Genomic DNA, 27,012 nt, shown 5'->3' with positions numbered 1-27,012 from the left:
CCCATTTGCGCAACCAGCTGCGACGCGTGCGGCGCAAGACGGTAGAGGCGTAACCCGGGAGGTGGAGCCTTGCTAAGTTGTGAAAAGTCAACTCTTCTCTTTTCCCATGGAACTTCTGGAGCTTAGGAGGTTTTGATTCCTACTCTAGAGGAGGGTAAGTCACCCAGGACCGCAAGCAAGCTCCTAGTCTTGTCTGCCAAGAGGTTTATTTTCTCCCTACCTTTCAAGTCTTAGGCTCTAGGAGATCAGCACAGTAGGTGGCCCGGTGGTTCTTAACAGCCTGGTGTTGCCTGGGGATTTCTGCTTCCACCAAAGCTCTCTCAGCCCCAACTCCGGGTTCACAACTCTCCAGGTGCAGGTAGAGGAGCTCTGTGCTCTGGCTTCCAGTGTGTATGCAGTGGGCGTTGTTATTCCTTTTTTTTTTTTTTTTTAAGACTTAGTGGCACCCACCTACAGTAGTCTTCAGAGAGAGAGAGAGAGAGAGAGAGAGAGAGAGAGAGAGGGAGAGAGAGAGACCTAGGCAGAGTTAGAGACAGAGGGACAGAAAGAGGGACAGAGTTAGAGAAACCTAATACTTTGTTAACTACATCTTGCATGTTTACAGTTTCTAGAGTGCCTCAGTCCAGTGACCCGTGAATAATTGAAAGTGCAAAGGTCACTCTTTCCACTTTTTCTTTCAAAGTGAGGACTGCTTGTCCACTTCAAGCCCCAGAAGCCACCATAACTCCTCCCTGCGCGGGTTGGGGCTTGCCCTATCCATGAACTCTATCTTTAGAAATTTATTTTATTTTGCTCTTTTAAAAAAATCTATTTATTTTGTGTGTATAGGTGTTTTGCCTGCATGGCCACACCATGTGCACTCTTGACGCATTCAGAGGAGAGGAAAGGAGAGGGTATTAGATCTCCTGGGACTGGAGTTAGAATAGGTTTCGAGGCTGAGCCATCATGTTTGTGCTGGAAATCCAAACGAAGCCCTCAGCAAGAGGATAGCAAGTGTTCCTTGCTGCTAGCCCTAGCCTTGGCCTTCTGCACTTGATTTGTGATATGCCTTTACTCTGAGTTTGAGAATTGACCCATTAAATCTGTATTAAGACCTTATAACACTTTCCCTATCACTTTAACTTTCACTTAAACCTATGAATGAGTTCAAACAGAGCCCAGAGGAGGAATTTTTAATTGTGTATATCCTAGAAGTAAAAAGTAAAATAAAAATAAAACAAGATACTATAAACGATTTTCACAACATATGTTTTTGATAAATAGAAATGCCCATTTAAACCATAGCATAGTTAACAAACCAAAGAAACCAGACATGATGGTGCATGTCCTAGGAAAGTTGAGGCAGGGAAGTTATCCAGAGCTCTGTACCAACCTGGACTATGAACTGAGTTCTGGGTTAGCCCGGCCTACAGTGTGAGATGCTCCACAGTGGCAGACAGCTCCTCCTTGTCCAGTGTGAGACCACGGGCAATGATAAAGCTTACACTGTTGGAGGCAATCCCCACAGGTCCTGTGCTGGACGGCCTGTGCCATCAGGGCGGGTTAGCTTTCCCTGTACCATCACATCAGGACAGATTAGCTTTCCCTGTAGAACCATGGTGTGTGTGTGCGTGTGTGTGTGTGTGTGTGTGTGTGTGTGTGTGTGTGTGTGTGTTATTTCCCAATTTGTAGGCATTTGAAGAATACCATTTATTAGATAATATGTGCCCCAGTCTGTAGCTTGGTGACATTTCATACCCAATTGTTCATACATTCCAGAATTCATTTCAGAGGAATGAAGGACCATCTATGCCAACATTTCCAAAAGTGAAGTTGGAAGATTATAAGAAAAAAAAAAAATGCCAACATTTAAGGCACTGCTGTGACCTGCCAAGGTTTCTGAACCTCTTCAAATATCTTCTCATTCATAACAGGAAGCTTGGCTTTTTAGTTCTGCATAGCAACTTTTTATTTTTGTCTATTGTGAAGATAAATGAATGGAGATTTAAAAACTATGCTTTTTTAGGAAAAGCTGGGTACAATGAAGGAGTAAGGGTTTTCATAATTGCTATTAGTATATTGTACTATTTAATTCTTGTGGTTCCTGTCAGAAGACATCAGGGAAAGGTTAAGACTAGCAGGTGACCTTCCTGGGGGCTTATGATGTGTGAGTTCTAAGAGGAAAGATCTCAAGAGACTTCATCTCTGGATTGCTTCCTGCAGCTGATATGCCTTTCCTGACATATATAATCTAAGGATTTCTGGGCATCACCCCACTCTCTTGAGCAGATTTCCTATAGATCAACCTAAAGGTGAACTTTCATGAATTAATGCTGTTTAGATGAATCAATGATCTCATAGAATTCCTGATTTGATTAAAATTATTTTGGGAAGAAAATTTTAAGATGGTTTTAGTTGTTTTTCTAGAAAGATGTAATAAAGTTAGAATCAGGAATAGGGTGTGCCTACTCCTCATAATATTAAATAAAGGCTGCATGATAAGAGATACAATGAGCTTTCATAATTACACTAAAAAGAGAAAATAGGCTCTGGACAAATTTATGTTCAAGGAAAACTATTCAGGTCTAAAGATGAAGCCACAGGTATGCACTATGATAAGGCAAGGCCATGTAAAACTCATGCTTTGGGGGAGGGAGAGATGGCTCTGTGGTTAAGAGCAATGACGACTCTTAAGGAGATTCTGAGTTCAATTCCCAGCAACCACATGGTGGCTCACAACCATCTGTACTGGGGTCAGATGCCCTCTTTTGGTGTGTCTAAAGACAGTGACACTGTACTCATGCATAAAATAAAATAAAGAAATAAAATCTTAAAAAAAACCAACCTGATGCTTATAATGGGCTTATAAGCTATGAAACAGTGCATTGGACTTGTTATTGCTATGTTTCCATAACTCCCCTTTTGTGTAACATTTTATCCATTAGGTAATTCTTTTTTACATAGAGAACTTTTGGTCTAAAAGTATAAAAGGACTGACAGCAATAAAGAAAGGTGGTGCAGCACACACATTTCCCGGTGTGTGTGTTGTCTATGTGAGGGACTTCTCTCTGCTTCAAAGAGGCTCCAAGCCTCTTGCCTGGCCAGCAAGGGGCTCTGGGCTTACTCTCCAGAGAAAGGAGCACTAACAATAAATCCTTTCACTTCATTCCCATGGTGACTGAACAGCATGTGTTAATCCACCAGAAACTGAGTTAGAGAGTTAAGTCCTCAGTGCTTATTAAAGCACGGTATTAAGAAGAGTTGGTTTTTTAGCATTTATTTAAGTACAGAGCAGTAACAAAGAGTTACATTTCCAAGCACTTATTTAAGCACAAAGGGGTTAAGTTTCTGCAGTGCTTATTAAAGAGAAAAGGAGCCTGCTGGAGACCAGCTCCAGCTGTTCTTTCTGGTTCTCTCTTGAAGGTACCTGAGGGGGAAGTGTCTGTGGGGCCAAGACTTGGTCTAGCAAGATATTTAGGGTTGCCTTTATTATAATAAAATGTTTACCTGTCTTAAGTCTAAATCACATTCTTATGGTAGCTGACCTGCCTGTCTGAGTTCTTCAAGTCTCTGGCCTTTAGCACCCCATGGTGACACAGCAGGGGATAAAGTAAAGTAGCCTTTGTTCTGTCTCTGCAAGGCCTGCTGCTCTAACCCCTAGCCTGCTAGCTGAGGTCACAAGAAAAGGGGATACTTTGAAAAGTGATTTTAGGCCTTATTTCTAAGTTCTCTCTAAAAAGTTCTTTTCTTGCTCTCTAAATTCCAAAAAAAGTTTTCTCTAAAAAAGTTCTTTTCCTAATCTTGCTCTCCTTCCTGCTCTGATGTAGCAGTGGCCTTACTCCCAATACAGTGTAACCTTTCCTAGTCTTTTGTGCCTTTTCTAGAATAGATCACAGGGCTTATTCAAGAATCCTTTTTTTTTTTTTTCATAAAAGTTCCCTAGAAGTTCAAACATAAATTCAAATCATAAATTGAACAAGAAGTTTACAACAGAGAATGTTTACATGCATATCCATTAGGAGTAATTATCTGACTAAACATTATCTGTCACAGCTCTACAGGTTCATGGAAAGTTAAAGACCATAACTAAGTTATCATTGAAGTTTTTATAGATGATCACAAGCAATTAACTTGAAGACTGGCGGAGTTCTCATTGCAGTTTTGATATCAGAAAGGACTTAATGGCAGTCCTATTATAAAAGATCTTAATAATTACTGGTATAATTTTAAGAATTCTTATAGAATCATCAGTAAGTCTACTTGCCTATATAACATCACTACAAGACAGTATATCTTCAATGGTCTGCAGAAATCTGCTCAAAAGATAGGCTAATACCTAGGGATTGTTATATATACCTGATAATAACAGGAAAAACATATTAATAGCAGGAATCTTTCCCCAAATATAACCTCAGCCTTGCCTAAAGGAGCGAATCTGTCATAGCTTTACAGTCCTTTGTGGAACCATCTCAGGAAGATCACCAGCTAGTTTTTAGCTTCTCGTAGATGGCTCCTGGCAGAAGCCTGTGGTTTTCAGCCACAGAATAATCAAGAGAGTATAAAGTTTCCAGAAGCCATCAGCTTCTAGTCCTCAGTACAGTTAGAGAGAGTTATGAGGCCAGAGATCAACAGGCTTTTGTCCAACTCTGTGTTCCATGTCAGCTCCAAACCCCCAAAGGCTGGGGCTGGTGCTCTGCAGATTCCCTTTGATACAGTACCAGTGTTAGGAAGCAGATGATGATACTGTTGAGTTCAGAGCACAGGCTGGAGCTGTCAGAATGCAAAGGCTCAGTGGGGAAGGGGATGAAGAGATGCGAAGGGTGGCACGGCCATGGGCCAGGCTGCCTCTTTGCAGTGTCAGGATAAAGTGTGTGTGTGTGTGTGTGTGTGTGTGTGGTGGGGGCCAGATCTTCTAGTCCCAGGACAGAGTGAAGAAAAGTCTCAGCCTTCTTCCCCTCTCTCCCTTCCTGTTTTCTGCCCCCATTCAAAATGTAAGAAAAATAAATGAGTTAACAACAAGATTCAGACCCTGCTTTAAACCAATATTGATTTTATTATTACAATAATCCTTTGAGACTAATAAGGATGTCCGCTGGAAAGACAGATGTGTATGGGAAATAGATAAGGGGGCAGTGCATAGAAGTGGAAAGTGGAAAAAACAGTGAGGTAGCACACACCTGTGATCACAGCATCAAGATGCAGAGGTTGCATAATTGCAAGTTCGAGGCCGGCATTGGCTTCATAGCATGTCAAGACCAACTTGATCCACATAGCCAGACCCTGTCTCAAAAAAGTCAAAGTCAGGATGTGGAATTTGGTTGTGGATGCTAGGCTACAGCACAGCAATGAAAAAAAACAAAGAAGAAAAAAATGAAAAGAGGAGTTAAATTGTGTGTGTGTGTGTGTGTGTGTGTGTGTGTGTGTACAGTTCATAGCAGCCTTAACACTTTCTGGGTTTAACATAGTGATTTACTATTGAAAAGTGCTGTTCTCAGAGCAGTGGCCTATAGCAAAAAGCCACGATGACGTCCTTACAATAGACCCTCAGACCCTTGAGGTCACGATTGATTGATTGATCATTGATAACTGATGTTCCCTCATAGAAGGATGGGGTCCTTGTACCTTTACGTGATATTCCAGCTACTCCCCTCTTGTACCCTGGGCCAACTGTGGGTAATATTACTTTAACTGCACTTGGCCTTTTTGTTTTTTGGGTTTTTTTTTTATCTTTTTTTATTTGATATATTCTTTATTTACATTTCAAATGATTTCCCCTTTCCAGGATTCCCCCTCCCTGAAAGTCTCATAAGCCCTCTTCCCTCCTCCTATTCCCCAATCCACCCCTTCCCAGTTCCCTATCCTCTTATTCCCCTACACTGTTGCACTGAGCCTTTCTTGGACCAGGGGCCTCTCCTTCCTTCTTCTTGGGCATCATTTGGTATGTGAATTGTTTCCTGGGTATGGCCTCTTTGCTCCAGAAGGTGCTGGGGTATTTAGAAGGTAGAGGGTTATCTGGAGAGGGTTTCTATCTATTCGGCCATGGGGAAGTTCTTGCCCATGCTGGGTGAGACTTTCCAGTGGTGTGGTTGGTTTGGAGTCATCTGCACCCTTGTAAGTAACCCCTCACCCACACTCTGAAACCTTGCTGGAGCCAGACCCTGGGAAGGTGGACTTTGGTTAGTTGCTGAGACTGTGTAAGGACATGGGGGTATTAGTGTTTTGCCTGACTCATTTTCTGGACTGGATAGCAAACTGGCTTTTCTCAGGTTTTGAGTTTTGTGTCTCAAATACCTCCTAGGTAGTGGCAGAATAGAACTATTCGATTTGGTTTATTTAAAGAAATTATAATAGGCCATAGTTAACATTGTGGACATACAGCTAAAATCACTTCAGCACATCTGTCAGTATGGTGTGTGTGTGTTTCCAGTTACATAATTTCATTTGCTAATTAGTTTTGCTTTTCTTAGAGTTTATTTTTAACTAACTTTTATCTTCCTTATACTAGGATGGCAGAATTGGCCATTGTTATGTATTAACAGGGTGTACTAATTTTTAACTTTCAATTTTCTTTCTCCTTTTGTTACAATGAACTGTGGAGGGGCTGTGAGACAGTCTCACAGGTAAAGGCACTTGCCGCTAAACCTAGCCACTTCAGTTTGTCCCTGGGACACACAGGTCCCGGTTGTTCCTCTGCCCTCCACACCTGTGCTTTGGCTTGTGTCCACACCTCCTTCACACACGCATGCACATATAAACAAATGTGATAACAAAGAGAAAAACTACAGGTAGTCTGTTTCCATAACCTGGTATGTTTAAAAAGGTTAGTGCTTAGAGGAAAAAGGAAATACCATAATTCAGTACAATTCAGCCTAACAAAGTTAGTAGAGATATAAAATAATTGCACGCATTGCTCCTAAATGCTTAGGAACACAACGGGCAATTACCAGCATTGGATTTATGGTACTAATCGATTCTTGAAAGTGATGCTGGGAGGCAGTCTGGAGGATGAGTGCATGGGCTTCAATTATATCTGTAACGCTTTAGGTTATTAAAAGATTAGCTTGTTAAAGCTAGGCATAAATGTGTTTATTCCTTGTTTCTCTATTATGTTTGCAACACTTCATAATCTGACTGAAGATCCTAAAATCTAATGTTAGTTTGTAAAATTTCTAAGGCACCACAACCCAAGCTTATAGCAAAAGACACATCAGATATGGTGTCCTGTGTTGATCCAGATGTTTTTATTTGCATGTTTGACTCCCTTGTTGAAGGCAGTGAATCCCCACAGGAAGCCCTATGGAGTATTTTGCTTTGTAGCTGAAGGGTTTTTAAGATGAAAGTCCTCACAAATGAAATGAGATCAGTAGGAAGCTCCTGGCTTAAATTGTTGTTTGGAAAATTGTTTGATCTGTTTCCTCTTGAGGGGGGGATAAAACAAAAAGTGATAGCCTAGATACAATATGATAATATATTAATTTGTCTTAGCTTCTAGATCACCATGGCAACTGGACAGAAGTTGATGAGGGCTATTCGAGTGTTTGAATTTGGTGGACCAGAAGTGCTGAAGCTCCGGTCTGACGTGGTAGTTCCTGTTCCACAGAGCCATCAGGTGGATACAGTCATTGCAATGGCTGACCAGAGCAGGTGCACAGTGAGCTTCAGATGCTGAAACAGGCAGTGCTTCCCTGTCTGTGTGAACCCCGACAAAGCAACATGATACTTAGTAGACACCTGAAAAGGAATCACTTCTGGCTACAAAGTTTCTGATGTAGAAAATCAGCTCTGTAGCATAATAACAGTATCTTACTGGTGTCAGGGGAATTCTAAGTAAGTTCTGCTCTCAGGAACCTCCCTGGTTTTTATTTTTCACATGGTGGGAAAGTAATTTCCCCTCCTCACTAATGCTTTGTCAGATTATACTTAAGGGAATTCAGCTGTGGAATTTAATTGTCTCTAGTGGCTTTTATCAATATCCGTTGGATTCAAGCGGTATACACTTATTAAGGCTGCATACCCTGTAGTCTAATATCTTTGCAAGCTTTATAAGAATGTTTTAATTTTATTCATAGCTCATCTTTACAGGTTCATTTCTTATCACCCTCTTAGAGATTTTAGCAATCTTAAGTTATCCAATTTCCCCAAGAGACTCTCATTCAAGCTTTGTACATATTTCTTTTACCTAAAAATAGCCCCTCTGCTTACCTCCCCAGTGAACAGGAACTCAAATGGAACAGGAACCTGAAGACAGGAGCTGGTGCAGAGAAGTTCGGCCTGCTGGCTTGTTCCTCCCTCTTGCTACGCCTGCTTTCTTAGAGCACCCAGGACCACCAGTCTAGGGGTGGCATGGCCCACAGTGGGTTGGGTCCTTACACATCAATCACTAATTAAGGCCCACCTATAGTCCTATCTCGTTTGTGCATTTTCCCAATTGAGGTCCCTTCCTCTCCGATGGCTATAGCTTGTGCCAAGTTGATGTAGTATTAGCCAGCACAATTCACCCGTGGTGAGCTTGACAAACAAACACATCACTGTTAAGCTGTGACCTCTCTTGTTCATCCCCAAGATGACAAATTAATGTCAACATCACATTATGAAATATTTTGCAAACTTAAAAGGTCCTGCAGTCTTTAAAAATTCAAACACTTTAAAAATCCAAAGTCTATGTAACACTTAAAATCTTTAAAAAACTTCAAAAAAGTGGAGCATCTTTTGGGTATATGCCCAGGAGTGGTATAGCTAGGTCTTCAGGTAGAACTCTTTCCAATTTTCTGAGGAACCGCCAAACTGATTTCAGGAGTGGTTGTACCAGCTTGCAATCCCACCAGCAATGGAGGAGCGTTCCTCTTTCTCCACACCCTTGCCAGCATGTCTACCCTACTTCCTCCTGCAGACTTAGAACACAGGCTTGCTGGAGGCAGGCAGGGGCTGGCTTGGTCTTGCTTTATTGTTTTGGTTTCTTCAGTTCTATCATTTTCCACACAGCACTATTGTAAGACAATAATGCCTCAGTGCTCTGTACAAACTGATGAGTGTTGTCATTACAGGTCCTAATCAAAGTCCATGCCTGTGGTGTCAACCCAGTAGAGACATACATTCGCTCTGGGACCTACAGCCGAAAACCTGCCTTACCCTACACTCCGGGCTCTGATGTGTCTGGTATCATAGAATCTGTTGGAGACAATGTGTCTGCTTTCAAGGTATTCCATCCTTAATTATTTCTATTTTGACTCAGTAGCATTCTTCTGAAATTTAATTATAGCTTTAAAGGCTTTGAGACATACTCATTGCACATTTTCTGGCACTTGGGGGCTCCTAGTCAAAAAGAAAGCTGTGGTCTGTTTGATCTAACAGAAATCTGTGCGTGAAGGCAACAAACAGGGAGATGACAGATGACAGCTTTTGTCCTGCACAGTCAAAATGTTTTAATTTCCTTTCACAAAATAGAAGATTCACTCTTGTAGGTTATAAAACACGCGCACATGCCAAGTCACTGCAGGTTTGGAGTCAAGATCAGAACTCTGATCATGGCTGTCCTTACCTTCCTGACAGAAGCCGTGCCTGGCATGGGTAGTGCCTTTGTAGCATAATTTATGACTACCCTCTTTCCACTTAATTCTCAACCTGTTCAACCTTGGCACCAGGCTTGCCAAAATTGGGCTGAATTAGAGAAACTTAACTTGTCCCTGTGCAGGAAGTGGGTGGATTCCTGAAGCTTTTTGCCTCTCAGTCTTAGCCCTCTGGCTTCTGCCCCCTTATCACCTCTAGATCTTTTTTGCTGTGCCCCTGGAGGTCTCTAGACTCCCACAGGGAAAGGACCCTTTTGTGTTATCTTTCTTATTATCTTTTTATCTTTCTTATCTTATTATCTTTCTTAACTTTACAATGACATTTGGCACTCATTCACTTAACGTTTTTCTTAAACAAAACCAAAACCTGTATCTATCAGTCACTTTGATTTCTGCCTCACCATCTGTCCTGCGTCCTTCTCCGGGCACTCGCTTGCTCTTTGGATGCTCTCTCAGTTCTGTTGCCTCAATCCCCCAATCCCATCCAGACCTCTGCTTTCTGTATTTGTTCTTCTTTCACAGTAATCCTCCCACAGGCAGCCTCCGTCTCCTTTCCAGAACTCAATGCTTGGAGTATTCAGCTAAGACTTGGTACTGTGTGCAATGTACTCACATCAAAGTCTAGTTTGTCTGTTATAATAGTGACTTTAGCTTTTTTCCCCCTTTCTGCCTCTCTCTTGCTTCAGCCCGCTCAGGGTTTGTTGTTTTTGTTTGTTTCTTTCTCATTCTTTCTCATGATAATTGTGAGCCACCTTGTGGTTACTAGGATTTGAACTCATGACCTCCAGAAGAGCAGTCAGTGCTCTTAACCACTGAGCCATCTCATCAGCCCTACAGTATTGACTTTTTGAGTGCCTAATACTCCTGTGCATCCAGCTGTTCCCTTCCTAGACAGGGCTGTGTCCTGCTGGTCATCCAGTACAGAGGGATTTTAATCCAGCAACATGATCACTCTAGCCCCAATATGGACTTGCCCTTATCACACACTTTTAATCCCTCTGGCTAGGATACAGATAAGCCCTAAATTCATACCTTTAATCCCAAACAATGAAGATAAAGTTAGTTTGCAGAAGAACGCACCCATGTTTGAAAGTGATATCTAATTGAGTGGTCGATGAAGTAAAGAATGAGAAAGATTTGATAGAATAGGGTATGCCCAACTCTAATGAGAACTGAGAGGAAAGAAGGGTGACTTAAGAGAGAACAGCATGGGGTGGGGGACAGTTGTGTAGAGACAGGTTGCAGAGATAGAAAATAAGCTAGACACACACTGTAGAACAAGCCCGAGAATAGAAGGAGCCAGATTAGAGCACAGTGCCTGAGTTAGTATGAGGCCAAGCAGAGCAATTCTGTCAGAAGCTGAAAGAGGCCTGTTAGGTCAATCAGCATTTGAATAGCTGAGGTAATGAGCCAGCCAGAACCAGAAAGAACTAGAAAGGGTGAGTTTATTCAACAATACATGAAAACATTCTTGGCCTAGGTTAGCAGCTGGAAATTACCTAAGGTGAATAAAACTTACATTTGCACCCTAGGAGGTCCCTCCTCAGTCTGTCAAAAGCTGAGATCAGCTGTGCCCACTGTGGTCATCTTGGTGACACCTGCTGTTGAGGGTCCTCTCAGTCTGTCTGGTACCCCTCTCCTCCTCTTCCTGTGGCCACTGCCTGTGGCTTAGTTCACTTATTGAAGCAATCCAGGGACCTGGAGCCTAGAGACATATGCTACGGTCTCTGGGTCCTAGCTCCAGAAAGCTTCCTCTCACTCTCACATCTATTGCTTGTGGGCTTTGGCGTTGATGAGGTGCTCATGGCTGTGAGGTGGGACTGTTGCAGCTCCTTACATCTTGTCGCCCACCCCCGCTCTGCTGCTCTTTTCCATTCCGCACCGTGTTCACTTGCTCTGCAGTTGTCTGTCTTCCTTTCTCCCTCCTAGAGGTGTGTGTGCTTGAGATCCGAGGCAGTGCATTGCTCTTGGTGATATCCCGAATTATGTTTTCCTTCTGGTGAGTTCTGAATTACACTGAAATCAATCAGGCCTATTTTCAAACCATAAAACAGATCCATCTTAACTTAGTCACCCTTGGCCGTTCACAGACAACACCGTGCAATGTTGACGCTTGCTTTCGTCTCTCAGTTTCCTTCCTGAGATTTGCCACTTCTGTCCTACAGCACGGTGCCCTTAGCTTTTGTACTTACTTGTGATAGCGCCAGTTTGAGTATACTGAGGCCGTCAAGGCTCAGTATTTTTGTCTATTCGTGGGGATGAGCGCCCTTCCCTGGGCCACTGTGATGCTTATGTGGGAGAATACAGCATCTAGTTCAGTAAACGCTCAGCTGAGCTGCCGTAGCATTTCCAGTTCCTGTCTCCGTTAGCACTTCCTCTTGGTAAAGCATGTATGAGGTTCACTGTTTCCGCGGTGTTTGTGAGACACTGAGCTGGAGAGCCACATGAAATGAGGTTCACTGTTTCCGCGGTGTTTGCGAGACACTGAGCTGGAGAGCCACATGACATTCCTCACTGGATCACTTCTCACTGTAAGCTGGCACTGTCAAGGCCCAGCCACCTTGGAACGATTGTCTCTTACCTTGAGCTGGCACTGTGAAGGTCTCAGCCATCTTGGAATGATTGTCTCTCACTGTAAGCTGGCACTGTGAAGGTCCCAGCTATCTTATCACAATTGGACTCTGCTGCTCATGTTTGTTGATCTTTTTTTCAGAAAGGCGACAGGGTCTTCTGCACCAGCACAGTCTCTGGTGGCTACGCAGAATTTGCTCTTGCAGCGGATCACACAGTCTATCCCCTGCCGGAGTCACTGGACTTGAGGCAGGGGGCTGCCCTGGGGGTCGCGTACTTCACAGCCTGCCGAGCTCTGTTCCACAGGTGAGGGGCCCTCTGCGTTCACAGCCTCCCTTCCTGGATTGTGGCTGCTCGCTGCTAGCCATTTGTGATTAAGCATTTCAGGGTCATGCCAATCACAGAGCAGACAGAAGTTTGATCATTTTGAGAAGAAAGAGAAAATTAGTCCCTTGAATGAAGATCATTTTCTCAAATGTGGGAGCCAGGAAGGAGATTGAAGACTGAGGCAAATATGTATCTTTGTCTTAGTCACCGTTTTATTGCTGTGAAGAGACAACATGACCGTGGCAACTCTTATAGGGAAAGCGTTTAATTGGGGGTTGCTTACAGTTTCGGAGTCTTAGTCCACTATCAGCATAGCAGAGAACGTGGCAGGCAGGATGCTGAGGTGATATTCTGATCCACAGCCGAGAGAATCAGCCTGGGCCTGCCTGGCTTGGGCTCTTGAACTCTCCAAGCCCAACCCCAGTGACACTTCCTCCAACAAGGCCACACCTACTCCACTGAGGCCACATCTTTTAATCCTTATAATCCTGTCAAATAGTGCCACTCCCTGGTCACTAAGCATTCACACATATTAGTCTGGGTGCTGGAGGAGTAACCTGGGGGCTGGGGGAGCAACCTAGGGGCTGGGGGAGGAGTCTTTTGTTGTTATTTTTTGAGACAGGTTTTCTTTGCTGTAGCCTTGGCTGTCCTGGAACTCACTCTATAGACCAGGCTGTCCTCAAACCCTCAAAAATTTGTAGGTAGGAGACAGGTTGTTGAAGAAGCCACTGTGAAGCCATGAACAGGGACTTGGGGCTAGTGTATTCCTATTCCAGAGTTAAAGGTGTGCAGTCCCCCCAAAAGGAGCCACCCACTGTAACCCTGGAATGAGCTGAATCATGCGCCACCTAGTGGTGAAGGGAGGTTCATGTGTTTGAGCAGTGAAATGCCTCCCAGTGTGAGATGGTGTCTGTTGCTAGCATCCAGGGTCTACAAGAATGTAGTACAGGAGAGAAGCCTGGGCATTTTAAGGGTGTGGCTCGAGGCCTTGGTGACTCTGCACAGCCTCCTTAGGGACCACACAGAGTTGATTTTTAGAGGTGTAGAAAGTCAAGGCCACACTATTAGAACTGGTCAGAAGCAGCCCACCCGCTGTTACCTGGGCAACTCTGGACCACGGGATAAAGACTGATCTGTAGCAAGCTTGCCTGGGGTCACTCTGGGGGTACATGGGCATGAGGGACTCCAGTTCTGGGGACACTCTGGGGGCACATGGGCATGAGGGACTCCAGTTCTGGGGACACTCTGGGGGTACATGGGCATGAGGGACTCCAGTTCTGGGGATACTCTGGGGGCACATGGGTATGAAGGACTCCAGTTCTGGTTCAGTAGTTCCACCAACACACAAGAACTGCAGCCTAAGCATTACAGTGTGATCTGCACACCCAACACTGCCTCAGGCTGGAACAGACACCCAGTGGCACATCCTGAGTGGGTACTGCATAGATGGTTTGTGTTCATTGCAGCCATGGGGACCATCATTCGAGTCTTGGGGTGAGAGGGCATTTGGCTCTGTGTTAGGATGCAGCATCTCTCTGGGTGTTATCTAAAGCAAGGGTAGAAATCCCTCACAGATGATAGGACAGTAGTTCCTGGTTCCTCTGACCGAGGGCATGACGGCGCCTCTGCTTTTTTCCTGCAGTGCCCGTGCGCGAGCTGGGGAGAGCGTTCTGGTTCACGGGGCCAGCGGAGGAGTGAGTATCTATCTGTCTGTACTTCAAGTTTGTATTCAAGTGAGCATGAAGTTATGGGTCTCACGTGATAGTTCTTGAAATCTCTGTACTTTTTAAATTTATTCTCTTCATTCTTTTCACACATTCAGTGTGTCTGATCTTATCTCCTAGTATGCCCCTCCCAACTCCGCGTCATGTTCTTCTTCTTTTAAAATAGCTCACTGTGTCCTAACTCAGTGGTACCCAGATGAGAATCTGTCTGCCGGAGCCCAGGGTGCCCTTTGTTCCCCAGCAGCTCCTCGCTGGGGCCAGGCCTTGGGAGCCTGTCACCTGCCCATGCTAGGCTTCCGGCATTGTGCAGGATGAAGTCATTTTGTAGAGCCGCATCCCCCCAGCCCCCTTAATACCATGAAGCTTCTACAGATATAGCTGCTGAGTAGAGTCCATGACTGATGCTGTGGCATTTCTTGCTTAATAAATTCAGCAGACCACCTCATAAGACAACTAATGTGGTAGGTTTTCCACCTATGTCGGGAGCACACAAAGACTGACAAGCCTCTGCCTTCACGTGGCATGGTCCTTAGAATTCTGTGGCATTTTAAGCTGTTCTCAACATTAATCATAGTTGTTCTGTATTTCCTCAGATATCAAAGTAAGGCCCATTCCACCTCACAGTCAGTGAGCGGCCAGCTCCCCTCCCCTCTGGGCTCCCTGTTGTGCCAACAGACACACACTTTGAAGGCAATCAAAGGGTGCGCAGTATATAGCTATGTCCTCAACACCACAACCCAAGGCTGAAAGTGTTAATTATTAGTTTGGGAAAAGACTGAGAACTCAGCACCTAAGCCTTCTAAGGAATCCCTACGCACAGCATTGTCAGAATCCTCAAGTGCATCACTACTGGTCTGTCTCCAAGGAGCGTGGGGGAGAAGCCAGAGCTGTGCATTTGGAATTTGCTAAGCTAGCACAGAGAGACTTTGGAAATGTTGGAGGCAAGATTTCCCATTTCTAAAACCGAGGGCCTGCGGAGGGATGGCTCACCTCCAGGGAGCTGGTTGACCCGCAGGACTAGGTGTTCTGCGGATGACATGGAAAGGAGTAGCTTGTTACTCAGCATGCCCCACGTAATGACGGTGGCATCCTGATAGTATGGCTCTGCCTCTGAAAGTGGCCAGAAAGTCAGGCTACTGTGCGTCTCTGTAGAGATGAACTTCCTTACTTCATACTTGGCTTCCTCAGTGGCTCAGAGATCAATCTGTAGGGATCTCACGCATCAGACTATTTACCAAGAAAGCCAAGCTTGTCTCTGTAGAGCATAAAAAGACAGCTAAACTCATTGTTAACTGTCTCCAAAGGCTGGCTTTGGACGAGTTCAATTTAACCTAATAACGGAAGGTTTGAAACATGTGTTTATTTAAATTGCTATGGTTGTCTAAGAGCTCTGTAGAGAAGAGAGATGTTCCTACAGTGGAGAGAGAGGGTTTAGAGGAAATCCCTTTACACTCCTGTAGAAAGCCCTGCCACTTCAGAGGGATTGCTTTGCTTTTTTAAAAGGTAAAATCCAAACTGCTGGTTTTCGGAGCTGGCTGAGTCTGCTAAATCCTGGCTGGCTGGGGCAGGCTGGCGGCCCATGTATGAAGCGCCTCTGATCCTCCTGCCCTATCAGAGGGAGACACAACACTGGCTTTTGCCGGGCGTCTATTTGTACTTCCTGTCTTCATTTAATCCACATTCCTGCTGGATTATGTTGTGGGTTTAAAATGACGTGGATTTGCGAACACAGCCACTGCTTCAGGACGCTGGTGGGAGAGTCTCATTTTAGTGTTCGTGAAATAAGTTAGATAAAAATAACAGCAGAAAATGGCACATAATCTCTTGAAAAAATATTGTGAGTCTAATTGCTGGCAAGAAAATAGTAGCCAGAGCCCTTTAGAAAACTGAGAGACTGCTCAAAGGAGCGTTTTAGGTGATGTTTGCATCAAGTCTGTGCCTTAAAATGTGGTTTGATTCAATTCATAGTTTTAATTAAAAGGTTATGTCATCAGGGTCAATTGCAATGACCTCACAGTACAGTGTTCCTCCTGATGACTGGCCGTAACATTCATTAGGTAGGGTCCTGCATGCTTGCCTTGGTTAGACCATAGAAAGCCTGGCAGAGCCTCACCCACTGCTGGACCTTCAGTCCTTAGGGCTGCTTGGGCCCAGGAGGGCAGGGCTGCCTGGACTCCAGTGAGTTTCTCATTTTCCATTGTAATTATTTTTTCTGTTCTGCCCAATTCTATTAGCCTTCCAGGTCATAGTTTCCTTACTTTTTAAGTAAAGTTTTTGCGTTCCCCTTGTGTGTTTGTACAAGCTTGTGCTGATCAGAGGACAGTTTGCCGGACTTGGTCCCCTGCCTCTACCAGATGACTGCTGACTGTTGGCTTGGTGGAGAGCAGCCCCGCCTACTGATCCCGCCAGTTAGTGCTCTGTGTGAACTGTGTCAGGTTAGAATGTTCTGCTTTAATACGATGTGGGAACACACTCAAACTTGGCCTCTGGCCTCTACATGTGCACTGGGAACATATGCCAACTTGCACATATGTGCACACGTGAGTGCACACACACATACACACACAAACACATATACACACAAAGAACCTTGATTTTAAAAACTGCTAGTGATTTGCTACCTCGAGTTTCATTGAAAAATAATGCACTAAATGTTGGCTAAGGAGTAGGATAGAATTTTCAACAATTTCTGAAGGAGGCCCAGACATGTCTTCCACTTTAATATTTATATAATTTAATAACTATTACCTTTTATGTGAAGTGAAGTGTCATTACCCTTGATGCTCATAAAGTCAGAATAGGGGGCCAGACTCTGAGATTGCTGATTCGTATGTATGTTTTATGTGCCCATCATATCTAATGTCATACAAAATCCCCGCAAACAGTGCTCTTGAGTAGAAAGCGTTGAAGAAGTCCTGGTCTGTATTTGAAACTCTGACCTGTAACAGGAAATAACAGCCAAGCATGGCGGCTCATGGTCGGAATCCTAGCACTTGCAGGGGCTAAGGCAGAGGATCCATGAGTTCAGGCCAGCCTGGGCTACATAATGAATTTCTCAAAAGAAAAAGAAGTGACTGAGTACTTATTTATTTTCTTTTCAAGAAGTAAGTGCTTCCCTAAATTTGATTCTGAATAAAACTGGGGATATAAAAACCTTAATACAAATCACTGTTGAAAAGGTTTTGTTTGCTATGACTAAGGAGGGTAAATGGTTGAAGTCAGGAACTCCATGGCGTGCCTTGGACCAGCAGTCATCCTCAGGGACATTTCACAGCATCCCGACTTCCTGGCTGTCTGTCTGTCAGTGTCTAGCGGGGTCTTTGCCTGTTGTATGGGGGCAGATCCCAGAGTTTAAAGCGCTGCCTGCCGCTCACTGACTGCTCAGGCTCTCCTGACTGCCATGGTCTCAGAGCCTTTGTCAGTGTCGTCCAGAGCCTTTACCTTGCCGTGGTCATTGTCGCCCAGAACCTTTACCTTGCCGTGGTCAGTGTCGTCCAGAGCCTTTACCTTGCCGTGGTCAGTGTCGTCCAGAGCCTTTACCTTGCCAGTCTGCACTGGGTTATGAGCTCGGTCGCTGAGCCACGTCATCCTCCTTTCTGCCGTTTGAACCCCGAGCGTGTTCCCTCTCTGCCATTTAGCCATCCCTGCCCTTTACCCTCTGCACCCTCGAAATGGGTGGCCTGGATTCATCCCCCGCACACTGCCCTTTCTCCTCATTTTGTCCAGGTCACCTTTCCTGATGGCCTAGGCAGCCCCTCTCCACATCTCTAGGCCACGGTGGTTTTCTTATTTTCCCCATTACTTTCTGTTGACTTCACTCACCTGTTAATTCACACTTATTGCCTGTTTTCTCTTTAGAATGTAATTTTATTTATTTGTTTTTTACACTAACTCCATGGGCAGAGCCTATATATCTAACTTATACAATAGAGGCCTTATGCTTGTTATAAAGAATGTATTTTTTAATTGGTTAAATAAATCCAGGAAGAAGTGTCAAAGCACTCTTTAAAGACAGTATCTCTTGCACAAAACATGTATTAGCAAGTGTTTCACTGCAAAAGCTAATGGTTACGGACTGCAGTGTGGTTTGTTACTTCATAATTGTAGTTTTGCTGTTGTTATGAACTGTAGTATAAACATATGTGTTTTCTGATGGTCTTAGGTGACTCTTGTAAAGGACCATACCCACAGGTTGAAAGGCACCGCGCTAGTGGGAGCCGCAGTTCCCTGTAGACACTGGAGGCCTCCAGGGAACATGGAGAGTATGTGACGTGTTTTGTTTTTCAGGTTGGATTAGCTACATGCCAGATCGCCAGAGCTCATGGCTTAAAGGTTTTGGGCACAGCTGGTTCTGAGGAAGGAAAAAAGCTTGTTCTGCAAAATGGAGCCCATGAAGTGTTTAATCACAAAGAAGCCAACTATATTGATAAAATCAAGGTAAACTTCTCTACAGTTTAAGAAGGTCAAATGTTGCTTCTGGGAAACTCACTTGGCTTTAAAAATAAGTCCTTTCACAACTGCCTTCTTAATGAGTTAACATGATTTTGCTTAATAAATAACAGTGTTTCTGTTTTCATATCTATATGTGCTCTTGTCCCTATACATGTTTTAATTGATTTAAAAGGCCAGGCACCCAGTTCACCAGACTTTGCTGCCATGCTTGTGGTGCACTTGCGTATTAAATGAGATGGAGCCTTTCTGATGTCAGTTGAAAGATCACACTGTAAGAGAAGCTTGCAGCTATAAGATCCTCATAGTGCAGCTGTTAAGGATGTGAGGTTTCCATTGCCCTCGAGGTTCCCAGAATTACAAACCAGATGTACCTATCTGGGAAAGCTGCTGCTTGCTAATGGGGTCCTTGGGGAGGGGGTATCACTGTCCGGCCTACCACAGCGAGGAACATTCAGTTAATGCTGCCTATCACACAGTCGCACAGGAGCCTGGCAAGTGCTCAGCCACTGGCTTCTGTCCAGTGCTCACCTGGACCCTGAAGTCCTTATTTATATACCACTGATAATTAAACCAACACGCATCCCTGGCTCACCCTCGAAAGCCCTGTCCTGACGGAGGACAATGAGAATTTCCCAGGCATGCAGTGCTTTATAGAGGTCTTGTCCAAGGAGGAAGAATGTGTGCATGGCTGCATTTCCACCATAACACCTTGCCAAGAAAATACCAGTCAGTACTCTGATCTGTGCCATGCCCTGGGGAGCTGGCACCCGCTGCTCACTGCTGACGCTCTTCACAGTCATGTCTGAGCTGGGAGAAGACTGGCTACTGGGTAAAGTTGCTGCTTGTTTCTACAGCATCTGACTTTAGGCCACGAGGGTGACTCCTTCACTTCCCTGCTGGCTTCTGTTGTTTTCTTGTTCTCAGGCATCTTTTCCAGGCCTCTCCATTGCCCTCTCCCCTTGCATCCCTTTACTGCCTGCCTTCTAGAAACACCGGGCACTCACTGCTCCCTTGCCCCCTCTGTCCTGGTGCAGTTCTGCCTGTGTGTACTCTGACATTCACGATGGGATGGCTGCGTCTCTGGTGAGTGGAGAGTCCTTGTGTCCAGGCTGCTCTGTGACTGTCCTCATCCTCAGGAGCATGAGATCTTGATTGGATCTCATCGAAACTGAGCTGTCTTCCTGTATGCTGAGTTCACTGTTAACCTCCTTCTTCACGTTATTATACATTGTGTGTCTATGTGTCTGTGTGTCTGTATGCCTTTGTTGACTCTCTGACCTGAGTTCCATCTCTTTGTGTTACTAGCCTAGCAGTCCTTGGCACTTACCTGTTGTCCTGACAGGACCCCTTATATCATTGTTTATGTCTGTTTTCAAATTGTGTGTGTGTGTGTGTGTGTGCGCGCGCGCGCGCACCCGTGCACTTGTGCATGGATATGTGGAGGACAGAGGTTCACCGTGGTGTCTCTTTTGTTGACTTCCACCTTATATTCTGAGACAAGACTTTTCAGTGAACCTGGAGCTCCCCTCTCCCTGTACACTGCCTGGCTAGCAAGACCAGGATCTATGCCTCTCCCAGCTCTGGGATTCCAGCTTCCTCTGTGGTACTGGATCTGGAGAAGCCAGTGAGCGCCACTTTACCTGGAGCCTCTCCCCACAAGCCTTGTTAATGCCCATTTAAATCAGCCTCTCCCTGCTGCCCTAGTCCCCCTTTCCTCTGCCTGTTTCACCCCTGACAATCATCTCTCACATCCCTGTCTACTGTTACTTAAGCCTCCACTTGCCCTGCCCTGAGCTCAGTATTACTGATCTCAGTGATGATCTGTCTTCTCTGTTCCTAGAAACATCTGTCCCTTTAAATATTTGTATCAAGAAATAACTGAAATAAGCTCTGTTCAAAGAGGAATTTTAACTTTTCTGTCTGTTATTGAGCTTCTAGTACCTATTAATGAACACCTGAAAAATAAAACCAAAGCAAAGAGAGTTCTTTACCCAACATGCTGTTTGGCATGTTTTGCAGTCTGTAACAGTTTGCCTTCTCCTCTCCCACAATCCCGCGTGAGGAAGCATCCCCCAAAGGCCCTTGTGTGTCATTTCCTTCTCCTTCCTTCTTACATCTGAGGGACTCCTTTTTGTCCCTCAGGTCATTTCCTTTGAGGGACTTTCTTTGACCAGAATAGGCAGTTAACTAACTCCTTCCTTCTGTAACTCACAGCTTACCTCTTCTGACACACACACAGTGCTTACCTTTATGTAAAAGCTGTGCTTGTAGGATTTCCATCCCGATTCCTAGTTTTAAGTGCCGTACATCTTATCATGCCTGGTTTAAATACTCATTACTTAGAATGTAATGTAAATCTAATACAAAATAATTATAACATTGCTGGATCTTCAAAAACCAGTTTAAAATGTAGAGAACCAACACCCAACAGCACAGACAGAAAGAATTAGTACATCAAGCAAATGATAAACCACCTATAACACAACTTAATATGCACACAGGTGGATATACATACCATACCCACCCACAGATACACATCTACAGCCCCCAACCTATACACAAGTACCCAACCATGAACCACAGATAACAACTCCTACATACACACACACACACACACACACACACACACACACACACACAGATTTGACCTGATTATGGTAGCTTATCCAGTGTTTCTGAGTCTGTATTGCGGAGTGTGACTTGTCGCTCTGTAATTAGATTATTTTAAAGCATGCACTGTTGTTTTTGACGTGTGTTTGGAGAAGCAGTTTTACCACCTCTTGTCTTCACCTTGTTCTTTTATCACACAGACATCTTGTGGTGACAAAGACAAGGGGGTTGATGTGATTATTGAGATGTTGGCAAATGAGAACCTCGGCAATGACCTGAAGCTTCTGTCCTACGGAGGGCGGGTCATTGTAAGTTCGACTCTTTAGCACCTTGCCTTTCACCAGCGGTCAGGCCTGTTCACAACAACCTTCAACCGCGTACCTGTTGTTTCCATGGTAGGTTGTTGGCTGTAGAGGTCCCATTGAGATAAACCCAAGGGACACCATGGCAAAAGAGACAAGCATAATTGGAGTCTCGCTCTTTTCATCCACCAAGGTAAGGAAGGGGTGGTTCCGACTGTGCTAATCAGCAGACTGACAGTTAAAGCGATGGGAAGCTTGGTCCCCTGACTGGAAAGGCAGTTCCTGAGAGCCGTGGGAGGGAGAGGGAGACTGGTCGCAGCAATGTCAAGATGGTATTTCGTACACTAACACTGTTGCAGGCATTTGCGAATGGCAGGATTAAAGTGTGGATCTTGGAAAATCGTGAAATCTTTGTGTTTGCAAGGGGATCTTTCAGGTCATGGGGTCCACTGCAAGGGGACCTTTTGGGTCATGGGGTTCACTGCAAGGGGTCCTTTAGGGTCATGGGGTTCACTGCAAGGGGACCTTTTGGGTCATGGGGTCCATTGCAAGGGGACCTTTAGGGTCATGGGGTTCACTGCAAGGGGTCCTTTAGGGTCATGGGGTCCACTGCAAGGGGACCTTTCAGGTCATGGGGTTCACTGCAAGGGGACCTTTTGGGTCATGGGGTCCACTGCAAGGGGACCTTTAGGGTCATGGGGTCCACTGCAAGGGGACCTTTTGGGTCATGGGGTCCACTGCAAGGGGTCCTTTAGGGTCATGGGGTTCACTGCAAGGGGACCTTTCAGGTCATGGGGTCCACTGTCAAGAAACCAATAACTACAAACACACACTTTCCCCCCAATCCCTTTCCTCCAGGAGGAGTTTCAGCAGTTCGCAGGCATCCTCCAAGTAGGAATGGAAAAAGGTTGGGTGAAACCTGTGATAGGTTCTGAATATCCATTGGAGAAGGTGGCCCAGGCCCATGAAGACATCATCCACGGCAGTGGGAAGACCGGGAAAATGATTCTCCTCTTATGAGCCCTGCTCTTGTCCCTGGGACACCTTCTTCCCCAAGTCTCTGCTGCACTGTCTTTAATCAGTGTTCATTTGACTGAGGTTCATGTAGTAAAAACACGACTTTAGGGAGTAGACACAGTGATGTAACTGCAGAGAGTGGGAGTGCCCTGTAGAGTCTTCACATGAATCAAAACTTTTTAGTTCCTTTTTCTTCATTTTCTTTGTTTGGTTGGATGTTTTTGTTTTGTGCTTGAGACAGGATCATTCTCTGTAGTTCATGCTGGCCTTGAACTCATGGTGATCTTTCTGCCTCAGCCTTCTAAGTGCTGGGATAATTAATAGTCATGTACGACCATACACAGCTCCATCTCAGACCTTCTTATCTGATTAATTTCATACCTTTGAATAAAATGTACAAATTCACGATATTCCTCCACTGATGTCCCTGGGCTTCCAAGCCTGCTTCCCTTTGGGGAGTCACCTGTCCCCTCTGCCATGGCTGTCTTGGGCCCTGAAGGTTTTCTGGGCTGGAAAACATCCCCTTAAAACTACTATCATCTCAGTCAGTAAGCCTCTGGGAAGGGAAAAAATGAGCAACACCTGGGAGACCTACCGGTCAATTTTCCTAACATTTGCGATAATGTCAGAATACTGCATGCCAGTCTCCAGCCACCCGTGCTCTGGGAGGTCAGCAACCTCATCCTGGGTCTGGTATTCAGTATGGTCGCCCATTAAACGCTTCATGGTCATTTATAGTTTTCTGTGCATGTGACATGAGTCTCATAGTTTTACTTAGAATTGTAAGTTCATAAATTTAACACATTAAGAACTGTCTGCTTTGGTTTTGTAGAATCTAAACTTGGAGTAAATTCTGCAGAATACTGAAGCCCATGTCTGTCTTATGTGTATAGCACAAACCTCCTTTCTGTGTGGCTCCTGACCATGTGGCAGAATTTTAGAAATCTCACACCAGCATTATGTCCAAGGAGATAGTGGGCAGTTCCTCACTTTTCATGTGTTTTTCTTCAAATGAACACATCCTCCCGTTTCCACATCTCCCCACCCCCCACCTCCATTTCCACATCCTTCTCTTTTACATGGGGCTGATTGTCTTGTTTCATTTGTTCTGTAGAATGGAAGTTTGTAGTCTGAACATGGACCCCTGCTAAATAGTGAGTAGAGATCATTCTTCATGCATTTGGGGAATGGCCACTGATGGCTTGAGGTATTTGCTGTAATCATAGCATTTCAGCTATTAGCATGGTCTGTGCTCAGCCACCGTTTATCTTGCTGGTTATCTGTCCTATAAAATAACATTTTAGGAAAGTTTCAGGAAGACAGTATCTTATATCCTTAGAGTGGGGTTGTAATGCACTTCCTAAATGGAGGGTTCTTTCTTGTGTAAAAAGATAAAGATGTGATTGATCTGTTTGCACACTTGCCTTGTGGATGTGAGCACAGACCCCAGGCTACTGCACAGTCACTGGTCTAGGCCAGTTACTTTTGAGGGCAAAACTAAGCATATCTTGAGTGAATTGTCAGACTTCACATGCCACAGCACGGGGTGTGTTTCAGTGTGCATCTCCCTGTAATTCTGGCTGTAGACCTGTTCCATCTGCTGGCTCACTGCAGTCTGCTAATTAGGGCTTAGGGCTTATGGCCTAGGTCATCATAGCTGTTCTTGATGAGAGGCAGACAGCGATTGTTTCTGCATTTCTGCTCTTGGGTTCTTTGAGTTCTTTGCCTAAGACTTAAGCTAGAGAACATGGTGATAAGTAAGTCTCTTTCCTGCAAACTCAGACCAGGAGCTTGAGGTGGAGCTGAGTTTTGTCTGTCTGCTTTGCTGGCTATTGGTGCAGACATTCAAGCTCTTGGACTTTCCTCTCAAGGTCTTTGGTTTTTCTAACTTACTACTCCCCTGGCTTCCATAGGTGTTGAACTGCCCACTGTCCAGCTATGCTCTGCCTGGGTTCTTTTTGGCTTTTTTTCTGATTCTGCTCATCATTCTTACTGGCTTCACCTGTTTGCTGGTTGGATAGTAGTCACTGAAGATCAGTCTGTCCATTGTTAGCTCGGCAGCCATCAAGTACTGGTCTGGGAAGGCACCATGTTGGAATCTGAGATGACAAGGATACATAAAACATGACTGATATCCCTGGCCGCATTGTTGAATGGGGATATGACCCTGTGAAGTATTACCCACAATTGGGGTGTGTGTGTATCTGTCATGGGTCTCCAGAGAAACATTATCAATAAGACATATATTAAGAGGATTGTTTGAAGCAATTCCCTCAAGTAGTTACAGGAGTTGATGTGTCAGAGCCAGCAGAATAGAAATGTAGGCTGAGATTTTTACTTGAAAGTCTGACTGTGATTAAATCTTCTACTTAGTTGGAAAGGCCTCCCTGTACTATCAAGAGGAATTCCTTAGAGTTACTCTACTTATTTTGTAAATGGATAAACAAAACACGACCATGGTGACATAGATCCAACCATCACAGGGAACATGGGGACACAGGGCAGTCACATAATAATGCTTGGAAGTTCCACCTGCACATTTAGGTCTTCTTGTGCTCTTTGTCAGCTCCTTATATCTGCTTTGGCCATAGAACCAGGGTTGGGACCGCCTTAGATATGCCTGAAAGGGTAAAGAAAACCAGGAAACATTTCCTAATGTCCTTAAGCAAACATTAAAGCAAGAAATTACATGTGACCCTGGGATGAGCATGGTTCTCAGGATAAAGAGCTGTTTTCTGTCCAGGAACGTCCAAGAATGATAAAGCCTGTCAGGTCAATCTGACCTGACTTAGTGTCCTCGGTCAGCCCCATCCCAAAGTAACAGAGCATCCCAGTGCAACTCAGCCATCTCTAGTAATGCCAGTGTTCAATATTGTGCTTTAAAAATGCCATCTAAAATTACATTTTTTATCTTACTTATTTTGTTTTTAGTACTCCATGTTTGGGGAACTTTCTATATCCAAAGAGACATGTTTTTTTTTTAAATCATTTCCCAGCCCCTGCTTCTGGAATGATGAATGTGAGACTAATTATTTATTATTAAATGCCTAGGCCATAAGCTTTGGCCCATTCCCTGACTAGCTCATAACTTATTTAACCCATTTGAACTATTCTATGGTTACCTCTTGGTTAGCTGCCTCTCCTTCAGTCCTGGCCTGCTTCTTCCTTAGCCTCTTCCTTGGTGTCTCTCTCAGTGTCTTGCTTGAATCTCTCCCTATTCTATCCTGAGTTCTGATACCTGCTGGTTTACATCTCTTCCTGCCAAGTTCCCTTGAGTCAGTCTCCCTTATATACTGTCACTTTTCCCCATAATCCTCTCTCTTCCAGCCAGTGTGCTACCTCCTGTTTCCTGCCTCATCTCGTTGGACATCAGCTTTTTTTTTTTTATTAACAGGTGATGTCTATAAGAGATTCTCTAAACAGAAAAGCCTAGGGAGTTTTATGTCTTAGAAACTCGTGCTTACTGTTTTCTGTCAGTGACTAGTAGGGCATCCATGATGGTTCCTGTGTGTCTCTGACACTGATTCCCAAAACATTGTGTAATACAAATATTCATTGTGTGTCTGCAGTAACTGGAAGAGTCTCCAGGTAAGCACTCAGAGATACCAGGAGAAATTCGTTATTTCTTGTGAGTGTATGGCAGGACCTTAGCCAATACTTACAAAGTCTCCCCTGGCATACATATTCCAATAGCTTACAAGGGACAGAGTATGTAGTTTTTTGTTTTAAAAAGACAAAATATTTGTCTGGTATGAAAACTATCTGATTACAAAGAAAACGCCATGTTTGCATCTCTGGGAATGAGCCTTTCCTTGTGGTTAGTCTAAAACCTGAGATGATGACCTCGGGCTGCTGCTTGTCTGGGTGTTTCCCGCATCACAACTTCTTGTGTGAAATACCACTGTAAGCATCACTCCTCATGGACGATACATCTTATCTGGTGAAATATTACTTTGTGTAGAATTTTTTTACCAAATTCTGTGTTACTGTGTCTCCTTGTTGCGAAGGGTTTTATGTGTTCTGTGGTTCATTAGTGCATGAGTTCTGGGTGTATTAAGGAGGCTCGCCTAGTCTTGTTTGCAGGCCCATTACCACAGCTTCTAAGTGCTCCTCAGACTACGCTCCCATTTTATGTCTATCGAGCTACATTTCCACATAAACAGAAACCCTTAAGTTGCTGGAATTCTTTGTCTTTATTGCCAGCCTGCTGATTAACCAAATGAAGAACACTCTTTCTTTGCACTTTGTTCTATCCAATGGTGGGCAATCTAACTGGATTTCTTTCTTCACAATGAAAAAAAATACCACTTTGCATCTACGAACTTATTTGCATCTTCTAGTCCCAGTCTTGCTTGTGTAGAAAGGACATACAAGCATGTCTCCAAATCCCATTGTTGTGGTCTCTTTGTTAGCTTTGCTTTATCGAGTTCTTCATCTTTATCTTCTGTAATGATACAGACCCTC

At 44.4% G+C, this 27,012-nt stretch overlaps 1 protein-coding gene across 1 annotated transcript; it reads left to right on the top strand.

The window, feature by feature from the left end:
- Positions 1–8: 8 nt before the first annotated feature.
- Cryz (crystallin zeta) lies at positions 9–22,953 on the top strand. The gene is made up of 9 exons (XM_052178865.1): positions 9–154; positions 7,465–7,588; positions 9,024–9,176; positions 12,259–12,422; positions 14,086–14,137; positions 18,455–18,604; positions 21,430–21,537; positions 21,629–21,724; positions 22,390–22,953. Exons 2-9 carry the CDS (start codon positions 7,478–7,480, stop codon positions 22,549–22,551), a joined length of 996 nt encoding a protein of 331 aa, XP_052034825.1. The 5' UTR covers positions 9–154; positions 7,465–7,477; the 3' UTR covers positions 22,552–22,953.
- Positions 22,954–27,012: the final 4,059 nt, after the last annotated feature.

Source organism: Apodemus sylvaticus, chromosome 4 (genome assembly GCF_947179515.1).
Source record: "Apodemus sylvaticus chromosome 4, mApoSyl1.1, whole genome shotgun sequence".
NCBI lineage: Eukaryota > Metazoa > Chordata > Mammalia > Rodentia > Muridae > Apodemus > Apodemus sylvaticus.
This window is presented reverse-complemented; position numbering and strand designations above follow the sequence as displayed.